This window comes from Budorcas taxicolor, chromosome X (assembly GCF_023091745.1).
Source record: "Budorcas taxicolor isolate Tak-1 chromosome X, Takin1.1, whole genome shotgun sequence".
NCBI lineage: Eukaryota > Metazoa > Chordata > Mammalia > Artiodactyla > Bovidae > Budorcas > Budorcas taxicolor.
The window spans coordinates 103,818,892-103,842,896 of record NC_068935.1 but is presented as its reverse complement, the minus strand read 5'-3'; the positions used below and the strand labels follow the sequence as shown (position 1 = coordinate 103,842,896).

The following is a 24,005-nucleotide window of genomic DNA, read 5'->3' as shown; positions in this document are numbered from 1 at the left end:
GAAATACAGCCCGGCTGCTTTAAGAGAGCTGGAAGGAGGGAAAGACTGCCAGTGTTTTGGCGTTGCAGGCTTGTTTATCTTTCCGCCTTTCCTCCAAGGCGAAACTCGTTTTGCAAGCAACATTCCTACAGAAAATGGCACACGTCATAAAAAGAGACCAATTTATAGAACTGGCACCGAAGTTCATGTATCATTCCAGAAGTATCTCCCAGCTCCCCACTAGGGAACCCAACTAGATGTAGAAGTCCACATTATAACTCCAGGCGGGGAGTGGGTGGGGGGGGTAAGGTTTGAGGTGGGAGGGGGGATGAAATCATCATTTGCAGATATCCTGAAAGCTGTACACCCAGGGGGCCAAGTCACACAGAAGGTCAGGATATAGAATTAAGTCAGCTCTGAATGATCCTCCAGAGAGCCCCGAAGGCTTCAAACTTGAGGCTGGGGTGGGGGGGGGGAGCGGTTTTTACACTCAGCTGGCCCCAGGACAGCCCAGGGGCAGGCCCTGCCTCCTGACCATCCATGCCCCTTGCCAGCTTGGGCTCCAGGACTGGCCCCTGGTGGGGGGAGTGCGGGGGGCGGGGGGATGGCCGCCACCCACCAACTGTTCTGCCTCCCACCCTGGCGCCTCCCTGCACTGCCTGGCAGAGGACCAGGAACTCAGAGAAGGCCTGTGGCTGTGGGCATCTATCTAGTTGATTAAGTCACAGAGTGGGTGGCGCTGTGGGCTGACCTGAAGACAGTGGCATCCTACAGCTTAGAGGCAAGTGCACTCTTAAAAAAAACACGGGAAGGCAAAGGGACGTGGGTAATCCAAAGCTTTGGGTCCTGAACCTACACACTGATGTTGCCAATCCAGGAAACAGAGCCCAGTGCATAAAACACAGCAACCGCCTGTCTCTCAAACTTGTCTGAATAACAGGGCCATTTCAGAGGAAGAACAACGGCCTTCAGAGCCTCTGCAATTTCCAGAAAGCCTTCAGTTAATAATACATTCTTTCCAACAGGCTTGCTTTAGGGCGGAAAGTTATTTTCCCAAATCTTAACAACCTGGTCACAAGCCACTGAGGCCCCAGGCCCCAGGCAACCCCTCCAGACAGCTGACACTCATGACCCTTCGGGCCTTCTCCTGCCACCTCTGCCTAACAAGTTCCCTAAACCACAAAACACCAACCAGCGCGCCTGTCCACCCAGGTTCCGGGAGCCAGAGGGCCATGTGTCCGCGGGGTGGGAAAGGGGCGCCGCCGCCAAGGGTTGTCTCGCTTTGCTTCGGAGGACGCCCCGGCCAGCAAGTGGCGGCCACCTCTGCGGCTCTCCGTGGGCCTGCATAGTGCGCGCTTTGTGTGAGCGCCGGGGAGGCACAGCGCTGCCCGTGCACCAACAGCTGTCACATTATTTGCACTCGCTGTAAACAGCCTTCACATTCCCCCCTTACCACATAGTTAAAGCCAGACTAACAATCCACAGTTAGAGATCAAACCAACAACAGCAGTATTGTGTCTGCCTTCGCTGCCTTCGCACCAAGCCCAGCAGCTGGCAGGTTTCTCCGGAACAAGGGACCCCCCCCTCCCCCCAACCCCTCCGGGCTCCAGCCCAGGCTGGCCAAGGCAGTGCTGCGTGTGTCGCTGCTGATTGTTAAAGCAAGAGAACACAGCCATTTCGAGCAGAGTTCGGTGGGGTTCATCGCCTCTCTCTCCTGAGTTTCCTCCTCCAGCTAGTGGCTCGGGGCAGCCCCCCCTCCCCCATCTCCTCCGCAGGGAATAAAGGTTGTTCAGACTCCCAGACTCTGCTCAGCAAAGCGTGGGCCAGCCTGGGGTCCTGCAGCCCTCTCTACCGTGTCCCAGAGGAAACGCAGCTTGGCCCCGTCTGCAGCTCACAGCCCCCTTGTGTTTCTGGAAAACTGTCCAAGTCCCTGAATCCTGACTGGTCGCCCCACTGATCAGAATGTCTCCTTTATGATTTTTGGTTAAGTCGAACATTTCCATAATCGTCATTATTAGCGCAAATTACACGCCTAATCGGTCCTTAAATAGATTTTAATTAAATAATCATACAAGGCTCATTTTATGACTTAAGAAAGGCATTACTTTTCGTTATAAACTTTCTTCCAGGATATAGAATAAGGATAGCATACAAATACTTAGTCTCTGAAAAGCACCAATAACTGATGGGCAGCGTACTGGGAGGGCAGACCCGGCCTCACACCTGGAATCAAAGTGCAGAATAGACACACCACATCTGCCCAACTTTCCTCCTCCAAAGCATGACTTTGTCTTCTCTTTGGGGCCAGACGAAAGGAACCCCAAATGCTCCTTTTGTCCCTGCCCGTCTAGAGCCCACTCCTCACCACCCTCATCTGTTTTCCACCCCTCAGTCCGCTGAGAGTCGCGGTGGAAAGCAGGCAGGCTGTGCTTGTTAAATGCTGTGTAAAATGCTGTTAATAAAATAATAAATACAAAGGATGGAGGCTGCTGGTTCCATGGGTGTTTTGACTGGAAATGCCTTGGCACTTGTCATGTGTTTATGGGAGGGCAGACAACTCTAGGATTTACATAGTTTGGACATTTCTGTACTTCATTTATTCTTTCTTAAATGACGTAGGCCTAGAGCTATTTCAAGTTTGCCTTTGTACAGAACTGTTAAATGCCTAAGAGTTTCTCCAATTAAACCAAGTTTTAAATCAGACCCAAGGCTGGAACGGACTGACTCGCCCCACTCCACCCCTCAGCCCGAGGCTGGAGAAAACAAACAGACCCTCCACAACAATCCCCTGGCCTTGCTCTCCCCACCTTCACCACCTACCCCCTCCACGGGGGCGAGGGGGGGGGGGCGGCGCACCTAGGGTAAAGGTTAAGGTGTCTTCAGAATTACAGGCAAGGTCCTGGCTACACACTCTGGAAAGCACTGCAGTTGGGCACATCCTGGCCATACTCTAACCTCTAAAATAGTGAGCTAAGATGGGGGGAAAACTGCTGGCCTGGTAAAACCCACTGTTCGCAAAACAATGTCAGCAAAGGCTGGGAGGCATTCTTTAGAGAGGGACCAGGGATTCATGCCTACTGAAGCTCTTTCAGCACAAAGGCTTTTAGGGGAAGAAGGGAAAAGGGGGGTGGGGGTAGGGGAGAGAAAGGGAGGGCTCCTGTTTCAGAGCAGGCATCCCCAGAGAGTCAAGAACCAAGTGTAGCTTCAATCAAATGCTGACTTCCCCTCTGGGAGTCGAGTAGGAAACCTGATCACAGTAGCTTACTACCGGCCTGGATCCATACAGGTCTGGTTTTCTTCTCATGCTAGTAATTTTTTTAAATACATATCGATATAAAAGAAGCAATCCCTGGCAGACTTTATTGAAAACCACACTGAGACCTCATAACATCCGGACTTAATCCCTATCAAACAAACCACAGCACCTCTGGCCTCTACAGCGGCCAGACCCTCTCACCTCTTCCCACCAGGTCTCTCGTCCAGCTGCTGCTGTTCCCTCCCCCAAAAGAATGAGGGGAGGACTAGCCAAAGAGCACCTAGATACTGGTTCTGGAATCAATTCCTAACCATAAAAATGATCCCACTCTGGCGAGGGGGGGGGTAAGAAAAAAAAACCCAGCCTTTTCATATGGAATCCTTTAAAGCCCAGAATGTAAAGAACTGTAACAAAGGGAAAGAGGAACCCACCAAGGCAGACCTGGAGAAAAAGCCTCAGGAACACCCTTGGAGGAAAGCTTAACCTGCAGGTTGGTCCTCTCCAAGCTAGGCCTAAGCAGGTGGGCGGGTGGGGGGGGGGGGGTGCGGTGTCCTCAGGGGCAGGAGGAAATGGAGAAGCAACCTATAGGAACCTGACCAGTCATTCAAAGCAATTACTAATCCTCAGGGCCTACTATGTGCCCAGTAATCTTCTTTGATCCTAAAGGTGGATAATTATTCCCAGTCTTACAAATGAAGAAACTTACTGAGGCTCAGAGGCCATAAATAACTTGCCCCCAAGGTCACACAGCTAGTAAAAATGGGCCACGGTCAAACTCAGTCCTGGAGTTGCGGAGAGGAGCCAAGTATTGGTCAAACTGTGCCATCTGGAATTACCAAGAAGTTCGGGAAGCTTTCTCGGCCCTTTTACTCCAACACAGATCAGCAACTAGGAAACTCAGTCTACCAGGAGCCTGCACCCTAGTTTCTCCTACACCGAGAAATCACTCGGTCCATATGAAGTCTTTCCACTGACATCCTACACATCACCCGGCACTGGAACACCCCAGTGTGAGGCCAGGGATCCCCACAAGACTCTACACTCTCCTCCTCCAGACCAGAACAGGCAGCAGAAAATGGGCGCTAAAGTGCTGACACCTGGAACTAGAACTAGGCTTGCCACCCTAGTTTTGCCACATGGAGCAATAAATCAAGTTATCTAGGTAGGGCAAAAGCCCTTTGGAAAGAGTACCTACACGTACCTTTCCTAGGGACCCGAGTACCAAAGTGGGCTGGGGAGGGAATTGAGGGGGAAGTGGCCAAGTCCCAAGTCCCAGCTGGCAGCTGGGGTTATCTTTTCATTGCCCAACTTCTCATCCCAGAAGTGCAGTGTCAGCGTTAAGCATCCCCTTCCCACCCCATCCTCAATTTCCGGGTCTGTCCCGGGCTTTCAGAACCTCCGGGAACTCTCTACACCCGTTGCCACAGATGCGGCCGGCTTCAGGACCAAGGGCCGTCTCCAGCTCGGCTCGGTGGGAAGGTGAACACGCAGGAACGCCGGACAATCAGCCGCCCCTGTGGCTTCCCGGCCACGGGCGGGATCGAGGCCACGGGCGGGTGTCTCTTCCAGAGGCCGAGGCTCCGGATGTGCGAAATGGCTCCAGGAGCCCCTGGGGCGGGCCAGAGCCTCGGCCACGGGAGGGATCGAGGCGATGGCGGCGCCGGGTCCTCACCCCTCTAGCCAGCCGAACACGCCCCGGCGGCCCGGCCGGCCCTGGCTCCCGGCCAGTGGCTTTCTCTCTTTTTTAAACTTTCCGGCCTTGGCGATAACTGCCAATTGGGGTAGGATTTCCAGCCCCTACCTTCCCTCCTCCACCTTCTCCGTGTAGGCCCTTCCAGCCTCCAGGGAGACGACCCCCGGCCCCGGCAGACCATCCCCGACCCCCGCCACTTGGGGCACCTGGAAAAAGCTTCCGGAAGATATCGGCGTCGGGCCGAGTCTGGGGCTGGTCCAGGGAGGAAGTCCCGCAGCCTCCAACGGTCCGAGCCTGCTCGCGGCGTGGCGCGCGGACGCAGAGCCGCCCCCTACTCTAGTTCTCTCTTAAAGACCTGAAGGCTGGGGGGCAGGGGGTAGGTTAAAGGCCTGCCTTTACAAAAATTTTTAACGCTTCAGATGCCAAGAATTTTGCGTGTCCTTGGGCATGGCTGTGAGCGCTCAGGTAGAACAATAGAAATGAGGGGTGCCGGAAACGGTTCAAGAAGACCCCTATAGCCCTATAAACCTCTCTCCCCCCCAGCAGTTACTATTAGCATTAAAAGACCCTAGTGCCTTCAATGCAGTAGTGCCGGTTTATAACTTTTTCCCCCGCTGGGTCCCCATACCCTAAACAAGCCCCCTCCTCACATTTTGAAATCACCAGGGCAAAGACAGCTCCCAACCCTCTGAGGTTCCAAAGCTTCTCACCTGGTCTGCTCCTGGCACCCTGACCTGACTCACCCCCATCCCCCCAGTAGTTTCTCCGGTTTGCACCTAGACAATAAATTTAGTTTAATTTAGCTTCCGGTCTTTAATTTTAGCAGGTCTCCTTTTTGCATGCAAATCAATATGGCAATTACCATCTAAAAGCTCGCCCAGCCCCGGGTCAATGTAAATTGATCATTGTCCGCCTTCCACAAAATAACACCGGGAGTCTGTGGTGCATAATGAGATTATACTGGAAACTGTCTTTTAGATCACAAATTATATTTTATGCTGTCAGGATCTTCTCCTAGCGGACTTCCCCGCTAATCACGGGGCGCAGGAGCCCGTGGGTGCTGAGGGGCAATGGCTGGCGGGGAGACTTGGCTCTAAGGAATAACTAAGTGCGGGGGCTCCCCCCCCCCCAATTTCCAAGATCCTCGACTGGGGGCAGGTGGAAATGAGCCTGTAATGGGAAAGGGGGCCTTCTACCAAAACGTTGCGGGAAAAGCTCATTCTTTAATTCTCATCCAACAAAAAGTCGGCTACCCCTTGCGGAGAAACACATGGGGGGAAACCAGCCTAAGCCGTCGGTCCTGGGCCGGGGTTTGGTAGACGTCCCCGACCAAGTGCTCGAGACACAGGAGGCTGGGCCGCCCCGCGGGATGCGTGAGGAGACCTTCCACTCCTACCCCGGCTGTTACTCAAGCGGGCGCCACCACCTAGGCCCCGGCAGCGCAGCCAGCCTTGCAAACAGACGGAATCTTGCCAGCCGGACTTTCGGGCGAAGCAGCCCGGGCGGGCTGGGCGGGCCTCGACCTCCCCTCCCCAAACTGGGCGAGGCACCGCCAGGCCCGAACCGTGTGAGCAGACGGCTGGAAACCTCCGAGCCAGGAGAACGTACCTACTCGCGGAGAGCAAGGCCCTCCCGCCCCGGCGCGGCCCCCGGGCCACGGGTGTGACCCTGGAGCCTAACAAAGGGCCTTCAGAGCTCCTTTCGGCCTCGGACTGGCGGGGGAGGGGTGGGACCCGTGGGGAGGGGGGCGGCGCGGCGGCCCAAGTGTACCCGCGCGCCCCCTGCCCCGCCGTGCCGAGTCGGCCGAGCCCGGCACCCTCGAGGAAACCACCGAGGTGGCTTGATCGAGGCCGCTGGGCACTCCCCAGGACCATGAAGGGGTTCGGGCGGCTCGGCGGCCGGCGAGCCTCCCTCCCAGCCCCGCGGCCCAGCCCTGCCCCGCCCGACCCAGCGCGGGCTCCACCCGAGTGCGGTCTTCCCCATAAAAGCTGGAATTCCCGGCTGGGCTCAGACAAAGAGGGACCGCGGCAAATCGACGCCGCGGGCAAACCAAACCCAAGCCTAGTTTACGTGCACGTCTGGGGTCACAGAGGCGCCTGCTAATCCTCCCTACCAAGCAGGCCGTCCCCGCACGGTCTCCTCCAGGAAAAGAGAAAAAAAAAAAAGCATACCTCCCCTTGATTTCGCCCAGAGGCCGAACTTCGCACTTCTTTCGGTTCACTAGACCCTGTGCACCAACCTTAGCAAACAGGACCTAGAGCAGCACAGCATCCCTTCCTCCCCAGCCAGGAGTGGAACGCTTACTCCTCGTCTTCCTCCACCATCCATCCTCTCTAGGTCAAGAACTCAAAAATCTTTTAGAAACCCTCCAACCTGGTCAAGACATACCTTCTTCCCCACTCTAGCCAGGAAGAAACTATAACCAGAAGCAATCTTAGTGACTGATGACCATCCAACCTTAGCCTCTGCCCTCAGTTTCCCTCTAGCCAAAGACACACTCACGTAAATGAGCGTGTGAATGTGGTTGTGTGGTGCACATTTCCGTGCCCTGGTCGGTCTCCCTGGGCAGGAAAGTCTCCATCAGGCATTGAGGAGTTTTTGTCATTCAGCCTGTGTATCTAAGCGTGGATGTGTGCATATGAATGCTTTTTGTGTTTCCAAGTGACCCTCTTCACACCTTTAAATGGGCTTTTGTCTCTGGAACGAACTTACAGAAATTCTGCCCCAGTTTCCAGCTCAACAAAGTCTGGGATTTTTCTCTCCTAGAATCTATCTAGCTCTACGTCTCAGTATTTGCATATCCATGTTTACATTCCTCTTGGCCAGTTCTTTATCTCTTCTGTATCTCTTGTTCTGTGTGGGCATCGGAGCCCAAGTGTCTTGATTTGTCTCAGCACATGTCATTCAGGCACACATCTTAATCTGTGCATTCCTGTCTAACACATACACCTCTCCCCACGACTTACATTCTTGCTTTGCCTATAATGTGGTTCATTCCCAGACCAGACCAATGTTGGTTTGTAGTTTAAACGTAGCTAGAGGATTCCACTAAGATTACAATCCCTAAAAGGGAGAGGAAGGGGAAAGGAGAGGAGTGTGACTAATGATTCATTTTTATATAGAGTAACCTACCCACCAATTGTCTACCTCTGCAAAAGCTAGACCAATGCCTTCAAGAGTTGTATTAAAATTTTCGACCAATGTTGAGTCCCTTGTATGTGTCCATATATACATTGTACACATCACTGTCCAATTCCTGTTTGGACGCTGTCTCCCTGAACATATCTGATCTGAACTCTCCACAAGTTCATGGTTAAAAGTGTATCTCTACACAGACAACTCGAGGACCCTTTTGCTCTCTCCCATGCATACCTGCACACAAGGGCCGAGCATTTCAGGCTTGGGTCGGCAGCAGTTTCCGTCAGAGGCCCCACCCCACTAGAGCTCTGAGCAGACCTTTCCACACCGGGCCGCTGGGAACACTGAGATCTAACCTATTCATCTCCCAAACTCACTTCCTTAAGTGAGAGGAGCCCATTGTGTGTGTTCACACCTCCCCCATTAAGAAGTACCGGGTCAAATTAGATCACCTAGCAGCTGCGTCTGGTTCGTCGAAGAATCGAGCCGGATGCACCAGGATGTCAGCGTGCAAACACAGAACAGAAAAAGACAAACCTTGGGTCCAGACTCCCGCCCCCTCCAACCTAGAGGCTACTTTGCCTCCAGGAATTTCTATTAGACTCCCCACCCCCACTCTCCCCTTTGCCTTTAAAGGGTTAAGAGAAATCCTCGCAGCCTTCCCTTCACCCTTGGTCGCTGGGCCCGCAGGGTGGCTCGCTCACTCGCGGCTCACGGGAGTCTGCCGCCGCCTCCAAGGCCCGCCCCCCCCTTCCGTCCTTCAGCCGGGAGGGAGCCTGCATGCCTGTCTAGACCGATCTATCACAGGCACACCAACAACACCCGCGAGAGCGCCGAGACCCTGCCCGGGTACCCCCTGCCCGCACGGCTTCCCGGCGGACCGAACCCTGGAGCGTGACCGCACCGGCGGCGGGGTGGGGTTGGGAGCCTCCGGGCGCGGGCTGCCCCGAGCGCACCGCGCGGCCGCCCCGGCCCCCAGCGCTCCCGCCAGCCCGGCTGCCGGGACACAGTCACAGCTCTGCGCGCTGGGCAGCCCTATTTTTATCTTGTCTAATCCCAAACTGGGCGGGGAGCACAGGCGTCGTGCTTAGAGAACAAGAGATAGGCGAGGGAGGCGGGGAGGAGCAGCCAGGCAGCGACGCGAGCGGGAGCGAGTTAAAGACACAGTCGAGGCGACCGAGAGCAGGAAGAAAAAGCGGGCTGCGCGGGGCCTCGGGGCACCGCACGCAATACGCCGCCGGCGAAGTTACACTCGCCTCCCCGCCGTCCCTCGCCGCCAGTCCTTCCCCATTTCCCAGTGGCGCTCCCCGCAGCCCCGGCCGCGGGGCCCCGGCCTGTGTGGGAGGCAGAGGCCCGGCCGGCCCTGCAAAGAGCTGGAGAGAATCGCTAATGAGCTGTGCGGCCCATTGATCCGGAGAACACTTCCTAATTAACTCTCACTCACCTACTGGTGACAGCGCCTCAAAGGACAGCGCTGGGGCCATCCAAGCCCCAGCCCCGGCCTGCCCGCCGAGTGCCTGGCGCCCGAACCCCGCGCACTCCCCTCACTACTTCAGGCAATCCCGGTGAGTGGCGGCGTCAACCCGCATACTTAAGGCCGGCCTCGGATTAAACCTGGACGGCAAATTAATCACCACCATCTCCACCCTTCCTCCACGCGGTGAAATCATGGCCCAAATAAACACGAGAACTGCAAAGCCCAGACAACAGATCGGGGGTGGAGTGGGAAGGGTCGCTATGCAAACGTATTCTCCAAGTGTCCACATACAGGAGTCTCGGAGGCCGACACTTAAAATGCCTTCCACACAAGCAATTCTGTTCCAACACCTCGTAAGGATTGATTTCGGCCCGCGGTGTCCGTTTCCAGTGCCACAGGAAGTGTCTGATGGCTAGGAATACTCAAGTCTGTCTGCGTTCACCACCCACCACCTTCTGGGGTGGGCCATTTCCTCCGCTTTTTTATTCCCAAGTCATTTAAAAGATTTTTCTCCAGGAGGCTACCCCTAGAACCAAACAGCACTACCCCATCTCTGGCCTAATCTCAAAAAAAGAAAAAAAAAAAAAAAAGCTAAAACCCAGAGCAGTCTAGTCTAGACACAGGAGGCTCTACGGATACCTATTTGAAGCGCGCTGGTTTCTTTTTAAGGTTTGTTTTTAAATACACATAACCCTCCCCCTTCCTCCGCTCTTCCATTCCCCAACCCCCACCCTTCAGACGCCGGCGGCGCGCGTTCTCGCGCGCGGGCACTCACTAGCTGAAGATCGCGGACTTTCTGGGAAAGATTCATTAACAGCAAATTAAGCCTCGTCCGGCCTCGGCCTACACGAAGCCAGGCTCAGCCGTCTCAGGGACTGGGGGACGTGCCCACTCGAGAGTACAGGCGGCGGGAAGCCCACCGGGACCACGGGTGCCTCGAGCCGCCCTACTCCGCACACGGCGCCCCAGGGCTTGCTTGGTAAACAGCCGGCGCACGTCGCCGCCACCCCGAGCCCCCGAGTTGGCGGAGGCTCTGCAGCGCAGCCGCCCGCCTGCTCCGAGCGCGGGCCCCGCGGCGCGGAGGCGCCTCTCCCTCCTCGCCTCGGCGGAGGATCGCGCCGTGTGCGCAAGTTCCTCTTCGCCCTCAGCCTCCGCGCCGCACGCCCTCCGAGCGGGACCAACTTCCTCCGGCCACAGACTTGCACACGCCCTACAGGGCTTCCCACCAGACTCGTAGCTGCCCAGGTCTAGCCCCCACCCCCTCGCCCTCCCTTCCCGCCGCCGCCCCCGCACGATCTACCCCCGCCCCTGGGGACTCACAACTTGAAACCAACCCTACGACGTCGCGAGGAGGGTGGGGGTGGACCAGGGTCGCAGATTAAAATTTTAAAAGAACATTTACAAAACAAAGCGTCTGACCTGGCGGGCGGGTGGACGGGCCGAGTCGGAACCCCTCGCTCTGCTCGATTTCCTAGTATATATATTTTTAATCCACGTGATTCGCGCTTTGGAGCAAGCCCCCCCCCCCAAAAAAAAAACACCCGGGACTCCCCTCCCGAGTTGCGCGGCGGCGGCGGCAGCAGGTCGAGCTCGGCTCGGCCCGGGGCGCCCGCCACACACCCTGCGCACGCACACGCCGTCGTTCCACGAGCAGGAACGAGCGGCCCCCGGAGAGGCAAGACGAGGCAGCGGCGGCTGGGGGTTTTTACAGTTCTTTCCCGAGTCGAAAAAGAAAGCAGACGGGAACCCGCCGCCCTCCCCTTCCTGCTAGCGAGCTAACGCCGAGCCGAGCTTCCCAGCTTCCAGCCCAGCTCCCCCCCCGCCCCCCCGCGCCCGACTCGCGGCGCTCAGCGACGACCGCGCTCCCGCGCACACAGGCACACACTGGCTGCAAACTTCCACTCTGCGAACTCCCCGCTCTCCTCCCAGCCCCCCGGGAGGCAGCAGCCCCCCCACGCCGCGCCCCCTCCCTCCCCGGAGCCCACTTGGAGCCGCTTAGGTTGGCTGCATTTTTAATAACTTATAGCTAGGAAATAAAAATGAAAGCGAGCAAAGCAGCCAAAGTGAAGCGCGAGGCGCAAGCTTCGAGGGGGTACGCGAGAGTCAAAAGAAGCCACCCGCCGCGAGTGGGGGCCCCGAGGGAGGGGGCCGACTGCAGCCCGCCGCCTCCCCCGGGGAAAGGTGTTCCGGGCACTGACCTGAAATCCCCGGCCGGGGAGTAAGCAGAGAGCCTGCGATCCGGCGCTTTGAAGTTTTTCCCCGGAGCAGAGTCGAGGCGGCGAGGAGGAGCAAGGGGCGATGGGGTGGATGGGAACTGGTGTGCGGGGTTGGAGGAAAGTGGGGTGGCGACGTTGGCGACGGAAGAAGGAGCCGGGCCGGGGAAGCGCGGCGAGCAGCAAAGTTTGCCGTCCCCGGCTGCCCGCAGCCCGCTCGCGGCGCCGCGCTCGCTCGCCTCCCTCGCCGTCTGCTGCCAGCCGGCTGCCCTCGGGGTCGGCCCCGCCGAGGGGTGGGCTCTGGGCCGGGTGGGGGCGGGGCGGGGCGGGGCGGGCTCAAAGCCTCCGGGCAGGTGGCGACAACCCCGCGCGATCCTCGGGGCTCCGGCGGCTGGGCCGGGCTCGGTCGGGCTCAGCAGCTCCCGCGCCGCCGCCGCTGCCGCCCGCACTCGGGCAGGAGCCCCAGCGCCATGTTGACGGTTCGCCGCGAGCGCCCGCTCGGGCTGGGTGTGTGTGTGTGTGTGAGTGTGTTGGCCAAGTCGTCCCTGCGCGGCGACAGCGCGGCTTGGGCTCTCCGCCCGGCGGCTCACGGGCTCCCCCTCCGCCGCCGCCTCGTTCCCGCTCTCGGTCGCGGCTCCGGCGCGTCTCCCCCGCAGCCGCCGAGCTCCGTCCGCGTTCAGCGAGGAGCGTAGCTCTGCTCACCTTGCCGCTGGGAGCCTGGGCTCCGTCTGCCGCCGCACGCCGCGATCCCAACGCGTCCCCCCTCCCTGGTTCCCTCCTCTTCCTCCTCCCCCTCCCTCCGCCCTCTCGCTCGCCCTCCCTCCCTCCCTCCCTCCCTCCCAGCAGCCGCCTCCCCTCCCCCCGCAGGCGCAGCGCTCGGGCGACAGCCGCCCGCCCGCCCGCCGCCGCCTCCAGCTCTCGCAAGTTTGAGCTCCCCCAGCCTCCGCTCACCCTCCGCTGCGGCGCCTCGGCGGTGGGGTTTCGAAGGGGTGATTCCCCAGGAAAGGTTTGCCCGAGTTTCCCCAGCCGTCATCGATCCTCGGAGCGTTTCGCTTCTCTGGGTCCGAACCCTAGACCACTTGGGTGGCGCCCCCCGCGCCCCTTGCCCTCCCCTCCGCCGCTCGGACCGAGTTGGCTGCGCACACCCCGCCCGGGCGCGCGTCCTGGGCGAACCAGAGACCGACTCGGGCGGCGGCGGCGGCGGCGGCGCGGCCGGCAGATCCTAAGCCGAGGGGATGGGGGCGGCGGGGGCGGCTCTGCCAGCCGCGCGCCGAGACTCCCCTCGCTACCCAGAAGGCCAGTGGAGGACCGCAATTACCATAAAGCGCCTCGCACTCCGCTCAGCCAAAGCTGTCAAACCCCAGCGGCAGCCGCCGCTGCCTCCTCTCGCCACCAGCTCTGCGCTCTCCCGGTCGCGCGTCCCCTCCGAGACCCAGTGGAGCCTGGCGGGTGCGCGTCGGTGCCCATCCCCACCTTGGATCGCCCCTTCCTCCCGGAGGAGCCCCTTCCCATTTCGGTGTCAAGAATTACCTTTAGACGCCACCTTGAGCAACGGTGGCCGTTCCGCCCGAACTCTGTGCCCGAGTTCCCCGGACGTTTCGATTGTGGGAATTGTCTGGAGAGGCGGGGGACGGAGGAGGCAGCCCGTGGGGCACCAGGAGGCGGGGGTGGGGGCGGTAGGGGAGCGGAGATTCGCCAGAATTTCTCCCCGTTCTCGTGCATTTCACAGTCTGCATCTCAGATGATTGGAGGGTCTGTCCTGGCCCCTCACCCCTGCCTCGGGAGATTATCTCCCGCGTTTTATTTTCCTTGGCAAGGAGCAACTTTTGGCTTACACCGTTCGCTCCATAAATTTCCACTCGGTAACGTCGTGCAGATCGGAGCTCGGCGGCAGCGTACAGCCTGCGCCCGAAGCAGTTCAATTCAATTGACACGTATTGAGCTTCTCCAGCGCACCCGGCGCGGCGCTGGGCGCGCGGGCGGGGGTGGTGGGTAGGGTGGGGGCAGGCAGGCGAGAGGGGGAAGCGGAGAGGCGAGGTTCCGGCCTCCCCGGAGCGCAGAGCCTCCAGGGCGAGCTAAGAAGCCCCAGTTCGAGAAGCAGGCGGGAAGGGATGGGAGTGGGGGGAGGGGTGTTCCGGCCTAACCGCACCCAGACCGCGGGCCGGGACGTCACCGCAATAGGTGACCCCATTCGGTTAATGGATAGGGTCTTTTTATGCTGAAGGTGGGGGGAGTCTCTTTCTGCCTAAGGACAAGATGGTGCAAGCTCGATGAGAACATCAATCTGAAATGGAGGTGGCTTGTAAATCCACACGTAAAGTTTTAAAATATCCTGGAGTGTCTCCATACCAAAAATAATCAAAAGCATCTCAAGTTGATTACTAAGTCAAGGTCAAGGCCAAAATCAGCTCTAGCTAGTAGATCCCTTTAAAAAAAATTAGACTTAATCCTGACTGTAGGATTGGTGTTAGGTGCGATTTTATTTATTCTGTTTTAGTTCTCAGTATAGTTATAAAAACAGCTCTTTTCAAAGCAGAAGTGAAACATCTCTACCGTTTGAAACCTGAAACTTCGGGCAGAATTAAATCTTCATGCTCCAGAGCTGCTTAAAACAACTGATGCAAAAGACGGGCAGGCAAGTGCCCCAGTGAGCAGTCCCCAGCCCTGCGGGGCCGCCACCGCTTCCAGGACTCGCGCCTGCATGATAGAACGTATGCCTTTTTCTTCCCCGTCTTTCTGGAGGTGGATGTCTCTGAAAGCGAACCCACACATTTTTTTAATCTCTGGTAACAAGCAGAAAGACACCTGGACTATTATGCTGTAAAGCTATTTTTTATAAAGACATTTTAGGGCCAGACATTAAAAGTTATTAGACTGAACGCATGCAAGTTACAGACACAGCTGGAGAAAAGGCCTCTGGTTGTGTGTTGTAGCAACATTTCTTTTTGAAGCGACTCCTTTTATTCAAAACAAGTCTAAAATAACCAGGAAGGCTGAAGTTGGGTATTTGTGGGGAAACTCTCTGAATGCGGTTCAGAGGCCACAAGGAGGCAAGGAGGCCGCTGCGCCACTGTGGGCCTCGCGGGAGAGCTGGCCTGGGCGAGTTCGGAGCCGTGCCAGCCTCTTCCGGCTCAGTTAGGCTGCCGCAGAGACCTTGGCCCCTTGCCCGGCCACCTTCTCTCCTCTTCCCATGCTTCCCCAACTCTCCCCCCCAGGCAGGGGCCTTTCCCAGAGTTAAAAGTTGCATGTAACCATCCAGAACTTTTGGAAAATCCAGGAACCAAGTGAAAACCCGGAGCCTGCAGCCTCTCTGAGTCCTGTGGCCTCTTGGGGCTGCTGACAAAGGGGCCTGTTTGTCTACCTTTAAAAGTCCTAGAGTTAAAAATGAATTGGGGAGGGGGGCAGTGCTGTAAATGCAAAGGGGCCAGAGAAGGGCTGACGGTGGGAGAAATTTGATGCTGGAGACAAACAGACCAGTAAATTTGCCTTTGACGTAATTTGCAGCACACACACACACACACACACACACACACGCTTTTTAAGGAGTCTTGCCTCCATGGTATCTTTGTGCAAGTTGGTGGGATTAAAGGGTTTCTCTTCCATTTCTGAGGGATACATTTCCAACTGTGGGATTTTTAAAATATCTTATTAAGGGAATCCTAAGAGGTATGAATGTATGTGTGAGGGAGAGGGGATTCATGACTCACTGGGAATTAAAAGGTGAGATTTTTCCTGAAGTGCTCTAAGGTGGAGGAGGAGTAGGGAGCTTACACCTATTGGCCCGATTCATTGGCATTGTTCCAGGGAGAAGCAGCAGTCCCATCTTGTACCCCTACTCAGGAAGGGGCTCTGGGAGCTGGGGACACTTCGGAGCCTACAGCGTGTGCGGGCCTCTTCATGCTCCCTCCCTCCCCTGCCCTCCCAGGAGTCCCTTGGGAGCTGACCTGGGGGTCAGGCTGCTACACTCGGCACTCAGCAAGGGGAGGATTTCAATGAAAGCAGAGGAGGAGGCGGTGGCGGGAGAGAGCCAGCGAGTGAGCTCAAGGGAGGGGAGGCCGCAAAGGCAGCGAGCGGAGAAATAAAGAAATAAGCACAGAAAGGCGAGGTGCTTCAACTGAGCTGCAGGGGCCACCCCCTCCCACCTGCCGCTGGTTCCCTGGGAAGGGCCTCCCAGTTAGAACCTATCGCTCTCGGGCACTCTCCTGCTGCCCATTCTATCCAGCGTCTGCAACTGGACAAGCAGGTTGGCGCTTCGAGGAGCAGGCCTGGAGCCTGGTCGCCCTTTTCCTGACAGGTTGATTGTGTAAGGCCGGCCAGGTCCTCTTCCACACCTTCATTCATTGCCCAAGCCCTAGGGGAAAGGCCATGCATCCCATAGTGAGGGTCCTACCTGGAGTTTGGGGGACCGTGGGATCCCAGCATGATGTGTGGGATTTGTTTGTAACATACATGTGAGGACTAAATTATAAAGCTTTATAGGCCCCAATGGGGCTCTTCAGCAGCTGTTCTCTTCTGTGATGCTGGGTACTGAAATGGGTGGGATTGGGGTGATTAGAGAGACTGTATTTTTATTTTATATACTGTGAGCTACTTTAAGTATTTTTAAAAATACACAAACACCCCCAGGAACAGTCTTTCCTGGTCACTTTGTAAAAGAACCCTGGGCTTACCACGGGTGCCACTTAGAAGATCCACTGGTCCATCCCTCAAGCAAAAGGCATCTTTGTCCCAGGGATTTCAGTTAACTGGGAACATCTAAAGGTAGCTGCCTTCCCTGGTAGGAGTCTGCTAGACTTAGGAGTCTCCAGGTTGAAGATGGCTGCTCTATTCTTTGAAGGGTTTTTGGGCCTCCGGAGGAGGAGGGTCCAGAAGGCAGCCCCAACATGGTAGCAGCAACTGCCTCTCAAAATTTCTGGTCTGGGCTCGATTTCAGGCTCTGACCAGGCACGGGTGGGTGAACTACCATTGACATTGAGGGGCTTTCTGAGTAGATGGGTGTTGGCGCCTTGGGGAGGCCTCGTCTTGCGTCCCACCTGGTTCCGGCTTAAGAGACCTGAAAGCCGCCGAGCTGGGCTAGATGCTCCTGTAAATAAACTCGGACGCCAGGACCGGTCCTGGCTGCTTATTTAGCGGTCCCTCCAGCTCATATTTTACCCAGCCGGGGGCAGTGAGTGGGAACCGCGGGGAGAGGGGGCAGAGAACACCAACTCTTCGCTCGCAGACCCTGCAAGGCGGCTTTCGGCCCGAGACGTTTTCTCGGCAGCTTCCCTCCACGGCGGCCGCGGGACTCCGCTGACACGCACCACCCCGAACCCTTTCGCGGATAGCACCCCGGGGACTGGAGGGATCCGGAAGGCTCCGCCAGCCCCTCGCTCGGGGCCGGAAGGGAGTACGGCCCAGCAGATGGAAACGCGGCGCTGGCCTGTCCCTAAGTACCTCTGGGCCCCCACAAAGTCGGGCACCGAGGTGAGTGGAGCGGGGCAGCTGCCTAGGGAAGGTCAGCCAGGAACAAAACTTGGGGCTAGCGCAGGGAGGGGGATTCCAAACGGTCTAATCCGCGGCACTTCCCCCACCCCTCCCCGATTCCCCCTCCGGGTCCACTCGGCTCGGCCTTCGCCCTCGATGAGCGCCCGCCCCCCCCCCCCGCCTGCATCCCAGAGTCTCCAGCACTTTGGCCACCGCACAGCCCCCGGCCGCGAGTGCGGGGGTGGGGTGGGGGTGCTGGGTGGTTTGTGTTGCGAGGCCTGACAGAACCTTCTGTGTGCGGCGCTCGGAGGAGGCTAATGCATAATGCACAGCGCCTGGAAGCCCGGCCATTAGCGGCCTGTCGGTGACACAGACAAACGACTGAGAGGGAGGAGATCTAGCTCGCTCTGGAGTTTAAATGTACCAGCGTGGAGGGGAAACGCCATGATTTAAAAGTGTGTGTTTGCAGGCACTCGCATATATTTTAATGATTTCCAGCAGGCCATGCGTCCCAGCCTTGCATCCCCCTCCCCCAAACGGGGATGTGTGCGGGGTGGAGGGGAGGAAAAGGCAGGGGGGGAACGAAGGCAGAATGAGAGGCTTCAACCCGAGACCCACCACTAGCTTTTGAGAGATGAAGGGAAGGTGAGGTTGGTAAACGCAGGGCGGAGAAAGCGAGGCCTAGAGAAGCCACACGACCCAAGGCCATACCCAGATTTTTTTTTTTTTAAATCTGGCCATCGAGACTTCCACCCGGACTGGACCTTTTCTGCGTTGTACTAGAAAGGCCTGGGGGAAAGAATAAACCCTGCTACCCTGGCTTCCCCCAAAGTGTCCACATTTTTTTAATCTACCCTTTCCACTGACAATCCTGAGACCTCCTTCCTCCCCGTTTAACACACCAGTGTTTTTTAGCAATTAAGGCGAGAAGGGGGTGGGGATAAAGATAAGCCAATTTTTTTTCCGCCATGCAAGTGTGAAAGATAAGATAAGGCTAAGCTGAGGCAAAGCGGCTGCTTACAACCTCCCCTCAGCGATTTTGATCGGTCACTTCTTATCTCGCAAAAATGCTCCTTTCGAAAACTGCATCAAGAAAAGAAAAAGGCTGAAGGAAAGCATTTTCATTTGGAAGTGACATTTAAAACCCACCTCCTCTACACCAGCAACCCCCTCCTCATCCGCCGGACTCCCCAGGAAAAGTCGCACCTCGACTACAGGGTTTCAGGCTTTCTCGTAGGGGGGAAGATTACTAGTGTAATTAGGCTGCATAAAACCAGGGATGCGTGATCAGGAATTATCCTGCCTCCAACCCCAAGCTCACAGCCGGGTTTTCCTTCTCTGAGTTCCTGATCGGTGTTTGTGTTTCATCGTCTCGCTGGTGTGTTGAAACTAAACAGGTAGTTATATTTGGGAAGGTCATATAACTATGTCAACACGAAGCGGTTGTTAATGCGAAATAATAAGAAACTCTGCTGATTTTTACAGGCCCCTGTAAAGGAAGAAAAAGGTGTCATGAGCCTCGGAACCTGAGAACCCTCAGCCGAACCGGACTCTCGAGGAGCCTTATAAAATCCTTTTCTTGCACAAAAATCTCACCAAAGGGTTTCCGGAAGACTTTGTTGAGGGAGGTTTCGGTATTGAACTCCAGGCCTGCAGAGCGGCCTGTAAATTTCCCCCAGCCCAGCCGCTGGCCAGATCGCAAACATCAAGGCAGGCGCCCCAGGCCGAGTTGATGAGCCTCTGCGCCCACCTCCGGCTTAGAGCTCCCGAGATCCCACCTCTTCACCCCTCATCCCGGGTTCGCACCTCGGCGCTGGGCGCACATTGAGTCGGCCCCCTCTGGGCGCAACCTAAAGCCCGGGGCTAGCCGCGGCCGGATAGTCCCCGGGGAGTCGAAACCGCCGGGCGGGGAAACCCCTCCTCTCGTCCTTCCCCGAAAAGCCTGGCCGCGACGTAGGCGCCGAGCGAGCGGGCATCCGCTGACAGCCGGGCCTCACGTAAGGCCCACACGCGTCCCATTAGTCAGCCTGAGTTCCCCTCGGGCGAGCCGTCTGGCGCGGCCCCAAGGCCGGGCGCGGGCGGGGAGGGGGGTGCGGGGGCCGCGGCGAGCTGGCAGCGGGGCGGGGGCGCGGGCTCTGCGGGGCCCGGCTGGGCTCGGTTCCGCGTTCCTGGGCCCGCGGGTAAGCTGAGCCGGCGGGGGCAGGCCGCTCCCTGGCTGGCGCCGAGGCGCCGAACTGCGCTTCACGTGCCCGCCATATCAGCGGCGGCGGCGGCGAGGAGCGGGGGCAGGGAGGCGCGCCGCAGCTCCCGCGGGGTCTCCGGCCCCCGCCTACCCCGCCCTGCCCGGGTCCCGGTCTGGACCACCCCGCAGCCCCCATCCCCGCGCCGGCCGAGATCGGCGCTGCCAGACGCAGAGAGGTTCCTAGGGCGCCGTTCCGAAAGCTGCGCGGCGGCGGCAGCCAGAGGAGGGTGCTCCTCGCGGCCGCCCCGGGAACTTCCCAGCCGCCCCGCCGCCGCCGCCGCAGTCACCGGGACCGGAAGCCCTTGCGCCGCCCCGAGCGGCCTCCGCTGGCCCCCAGGGCTGTTCCAGACGAGGGCTAGTCGCGCGTCACCTTCGATCCCTCCTGGTCTCAGGTGGCCGTCCTCGCCCTGGAGCATCCCCATTTAAACCCGGAGAACCCTGCTCGCGGTCCAGCGAGACCTTTCTCTATTACCACCATCAGCGCGGCTCCCCCCGCAGCTGGGACGGGAGGGGCGCGGAGCCGCCACTCCGGCCGGGCAGGAACACCTGCTCCCGGGCCCTGCAGCTGGGCGCGTGGTGCCGGGAGAGGCTGCCTACTGTTGTGTGCAGAGATCGCGGAGGAGAAAATGGGGCTCTGAAGCTCAGGGCCAGGCGCAACGGCGCCCCGGCCGCCCCCATCTCCCATCCTTTCTGTGCAATCAGGCCCGAAGCTCGGGGACTGGGGTCTTCCTGAGGGTCGAAAGGCCGCCAACCGTGGGATCCGGCTTCTGGCCTTAAGAGGTCGTTCGCAAGACAGATGGGGCAAAACCTGTTTTGGGAGCCATTCCGGTGTCCGCCCCCGCTCTCCAAACCAGACACACTCATCTCCCCTCGGCCCTCACTCTAGCCTCCAGCGGGGGACCAGAGTAGGTCATGGCGGCACTGATACGGGGTTCGGACTTTGGCACTCCGCGTGGAGAGGGCCGATGGACCCTCCCCATCTCCTCCGTGCCCGGGCCCGGAGGAGATCGGGCAGCCGAGATGACCTGCGCCGCTTGCCCTGCCTCACCCCTCCTCCCCCGTCCCGCCCTCCCCGGCGCTCCTGGCCCAGGGCCCGGCCGAGGAAGGCGTTGTTTTGCCAGCGGGAGCCGAGCGAGTGCGCAGAGAAAAGCCTCCCTGCTCTAATGAGAGTGCACACAGCGCTGCGGCGAGGAGGATGATTACCCGGCGGGCGGGGGGGCGCGGGCCCGGGCCGCGGGCGGCGTGTGCGGCGGCCCCGCGGGCCCGGAGTCCCCGCCTGTCTGGCTGCTAATCGCACGCTTTCTGCTGTTACGGAGGCAGGCGGGAGCCGGCGGCCGAGCCCAGCGCCGGCGACTCGGCGGGTGACACGGAAACATGGCGCAGCGCCCCTCCCCCGCCCTCCCTCCCCGCGCTCCCGCCTCCCGCCTCGCACTTCCTCCCGCCCGCGCGGCTTTTGCAGTTCTAATGCTCTGCTGTCCGCCCGGCACCATTACGCTAGCAGCCGCTTCTCGGCCGCCCCGCGCGTCTCTTTCCCCTTTGTTTTCGGGGTCTATAGAAAACGTTTGCTTTTGTCCCGACTTCTCGTTAAACCAAACTTGTGGTGGCAACGGAAGGCGGTGCGGGCAGGGAGGGGCCCGGGGATTTTGGCAGCAGCCGACCAGAGCGTGGTGGAAACTTCTCTCGCTGGGTTCCCCACCACCCCGCCTTCCACTCTCCCCTCTCACACACAGGCCGGTCTGCCTGCCGACGCTTACCCCCTTCTCCCCCGAGAGGCCTCAGCGCTCCAGGAAGGACGTCTGGCGTAATGACCAGGCGTGAAGATCCTAGGGTGCATGTCTGTGGGCCCTGAGTTTGGGGCACTCAGTGACCTCGCTCTTTGAAGCCCTGACTTGCCTTTCCCTCCCTTTGGTCATTCGGGGCTTTGTATCAGCCGGTGGAGAAGGAAGAGGAGGGAAGAGAAGAAAGTGTTTCACGTGTGTAGTTTTTACATTAAGGGTTTGTTGGAATCTCTCATCTCCAACTACGGTGAGAAGGGGGAACGTGGGGCCCATGGGGGAAAGGGCCAGAAACCTAGGCCTGGGAGCTGGATCTTACTTCACTGGTCGGCTCAGCTACAGTCGGTCCGCAAGCAGGATGGGGGTGGGGGGACCCTGCAGAATGGGGGAAGGACGGGAGGGTCAGATCCCTCGATCCAGGAGACGCCAAACCTCCCTCCTGGGGGCTAGAGCGCAGGTCCCCCCCGGCGCGCTCCCTAGCCCAGAGCGCACGCCGTGGCTCCGCACCGGAGCTGCTCAGGCGGCAATTTTTTAAGCCTGCAATTAAGCGAGGCGTCGCCGTGTCCTCTGCTAGTGTCGATCCTGTCAGTCGCACATGGCCTTGGTGCTCCGGTCCGAGGCCTCGCGATTAGTCACAGGCTCGCTTCGCTCCTTCCCTAATCCGCCTCTGCAGGCAGCCTGGGGACGCGGCCGACTTGGCGGCGCTGGCAGGGAGCCACTGCGCGAGGGGCGGGCTGCCCGGCCAGTACCAGCCCCGCTGCGCCCGAGCCGGCGCGGGTCCCGGGGTGCGGGCTTGGCATTCCCTCCCCGCTTCACAGCCCCCAGGCTGGGGCGACGGCGCCCCTCCTCCTCTCGCCCCACTCCGGGGCCTGCGAGATCTATTTGTGTGGTGTCATTTGCATAAAAATAGGACAAGTGTTTCAGTGCGTTCGAACGCGGGAGGCGAAATCCTTATTGATGTGTCTGTGTGGAGCCCTCGGTTGTCGGAGCGGTTTGATTTAGGGTGTTTGTGTTGCCTTCTGCGAGAAATGAGAGGAAATCCTGCGCAACGCCTTCGGCGGCCCGGGCCCCCAAGAGCATCCCCCTCTGCGCGCCTGGAAAGGTCCACCGCCTGGACTCCGGCGCCCCGAGTCCACAGCGAGCAGGTTGAGGGCCAGGCGGGGGACCCATTATGACTCATAAAACCGGGCGGCCTAATCACCAGCTGCCAACCCGTTTACGTGTGGAGCTTCCCAATGCTCCCTTAGTCCGGCCTGGGCCTCCAGCAGGTTCGCCCCGGACACGGCTAGAGCCACTCAGTGGGGGCTGATCAAGTGATTGCTCATTCCCGTCGGTAGCGCGGCTTCCCTTTCCGGGCGACCCCCGCGCTCCCAGCCTTTGCTGCTCGCCAGCAACTCCTCAGCTTGGACAAATAGCTGGGAGGGCGCCGGCCGCGCGGAGCCAGTAAATCAATCATTAACTCCCCGGCGAGGCCTGGCCAGGGGAGGGAGTGGCGGCCAGAGCCTAGTCCGCGGGGCCAGAAGGAGGCCTCCACCCCGGGTTGGGAGCCGTCCACGCGCCAGCGGGCAGGGTGCGTGAAAGTGGGTCCCCCCGGGGACTCCCGATCCCCTCCAGAAGCCTCTGCCTGCCAGGCCTTTCAAGCCCGCACCTGGCCTCGCCGGGCAGGTCGGGTTACTGTGCGGCCCCCGAGCGGGCTGAAACATTAACGAACCGCCCCGGGCCTCGCGGCCTGCTCTCCCCTGGAGAGCCTGCCGTGCTTGGGCAAGCTCCTCGGATCCGGTCGGGCTCCTCCAGACACCGGCTTGCCAAACCAAACCGATCGCCCCGGTGTCGACTAGTCTCCCTGCGGCTCCCTCCCCACGGAGCCCACCGTGGGGCGGCGCGCAGGGGGTTAAAAGCTCCGGTTCGCCCTGGCTCCTCGGCTGCGTGGAGGAAACGCTGATCAAAGTGCTTGCGGGGAAGGAAACACACGCACATTCGGGCCTGGGTCGAAGAAGGGCGACTGGAGAGACTGCTCGGGAGCCGCCTGCCTCGGCCCGCTTTCCCAGACTCCCGGGAACGCGGCAGCGGCGGCCCGCGCGATTCTCTCTGCGGAGCTCGGCGCGGCGGGGCCGGGAGGCCGGCGAGGAAGGGAGGGAGGAACGAGGGGGCGGGAGGCGAGCCCGGGCTGCGCGCCAAGAGGCCCAGAGCCGCAGATTAGTCACCGCTCGGCTGGGCGCTCACGGGTGCGCCCGGGAACCGGGAGGGCAGGCGGCGGCCCCGCTCCGCCAGGCTCCCGGGGGCTCGGCGCCGCGGCGCGGGTGCCCCTGCCCCCACCCTCGCGCGCCCGCGGCGCGACTGGATGGACTCTCGGGGCTCGCGCTGCGGAGATCCACTTGTCAGTTCAAGGGCAGGACAGAAACTCTGCAAGCGGAGTCTTGCGAACAGGAAATTTCTCATTGACAAGGTGCTGCCCCTCCCCCACGCCCGGCTTCAAAACAAAACAAAAACCCAGCGCGAGCGGCCAACGCACCCAGCCCGGGCCCGCCGTGGCCTGCGCCCCCTCAGCCGCCTGGGCGACCCCTGCGGCTCGGCCCCGGTCCGGGGACCGGAGAGCTCGCCGAGCCCCGGGCCCCGAGCGCAGGCGGCCGCCAACAAACAGGCCCGGCGGGCAGGTTGGACTCGGGTCCTGCCCGGGGCGCCCAGCTGTCACGCTCCGGGGCCCCGGCAGGGTCGGGCGGGGGCGCAGGACCCGAGAGGCTCCGTGCCTTCTCGGGTTATGAACCC

General features: G+C 59.6%; 2 protein-coding genes across 5 annotated transcripts in view; one reads left to right on the top strand and one right to left on the bottom strand.

The window, feature by feature from the left end:
* Positions 1-11,901, bottom strand: part of BCOR (BCL6 corepressor) — a 42,343-nt gene extending 30,442 nt beyond the window's left edge. For all 4 annotated transcript variants that reach the window (XM_052663197.1, XM_052663200.1, XM_052663198.1 and 1 more), the window contains exon 1: positions 11,742-11,901. The gene's annotated coding sequence lies outside the window, so the exon portion shown is untranslated. The remainder of the gene's footprint in view (positions 1-11,741) is intronic.
* Positions 11,902-12,991: 1,090 nt separating this feature from the next.
* Positions 12,992-19,823, top strand: LOC128069591 (uncharacterized). Its single transcript, XM_052662726.1, has 5 exons — positions 12,992-13,205; positions 17,020-17,222; positions 18,763-18,856; positions 18,984-19,175; positions 19,426-19,823. Exons 1-5 carry the CDS (start codon positions 12,992-12,994, stop codon positions 19,821-19,823), a joined length of 1,101 nt encoding a protein of 366 aa, XP_052518686.1.
* The last annotated feature ends 4,182 nt before the right edge of the window (positions 19,824-24,005 follow it).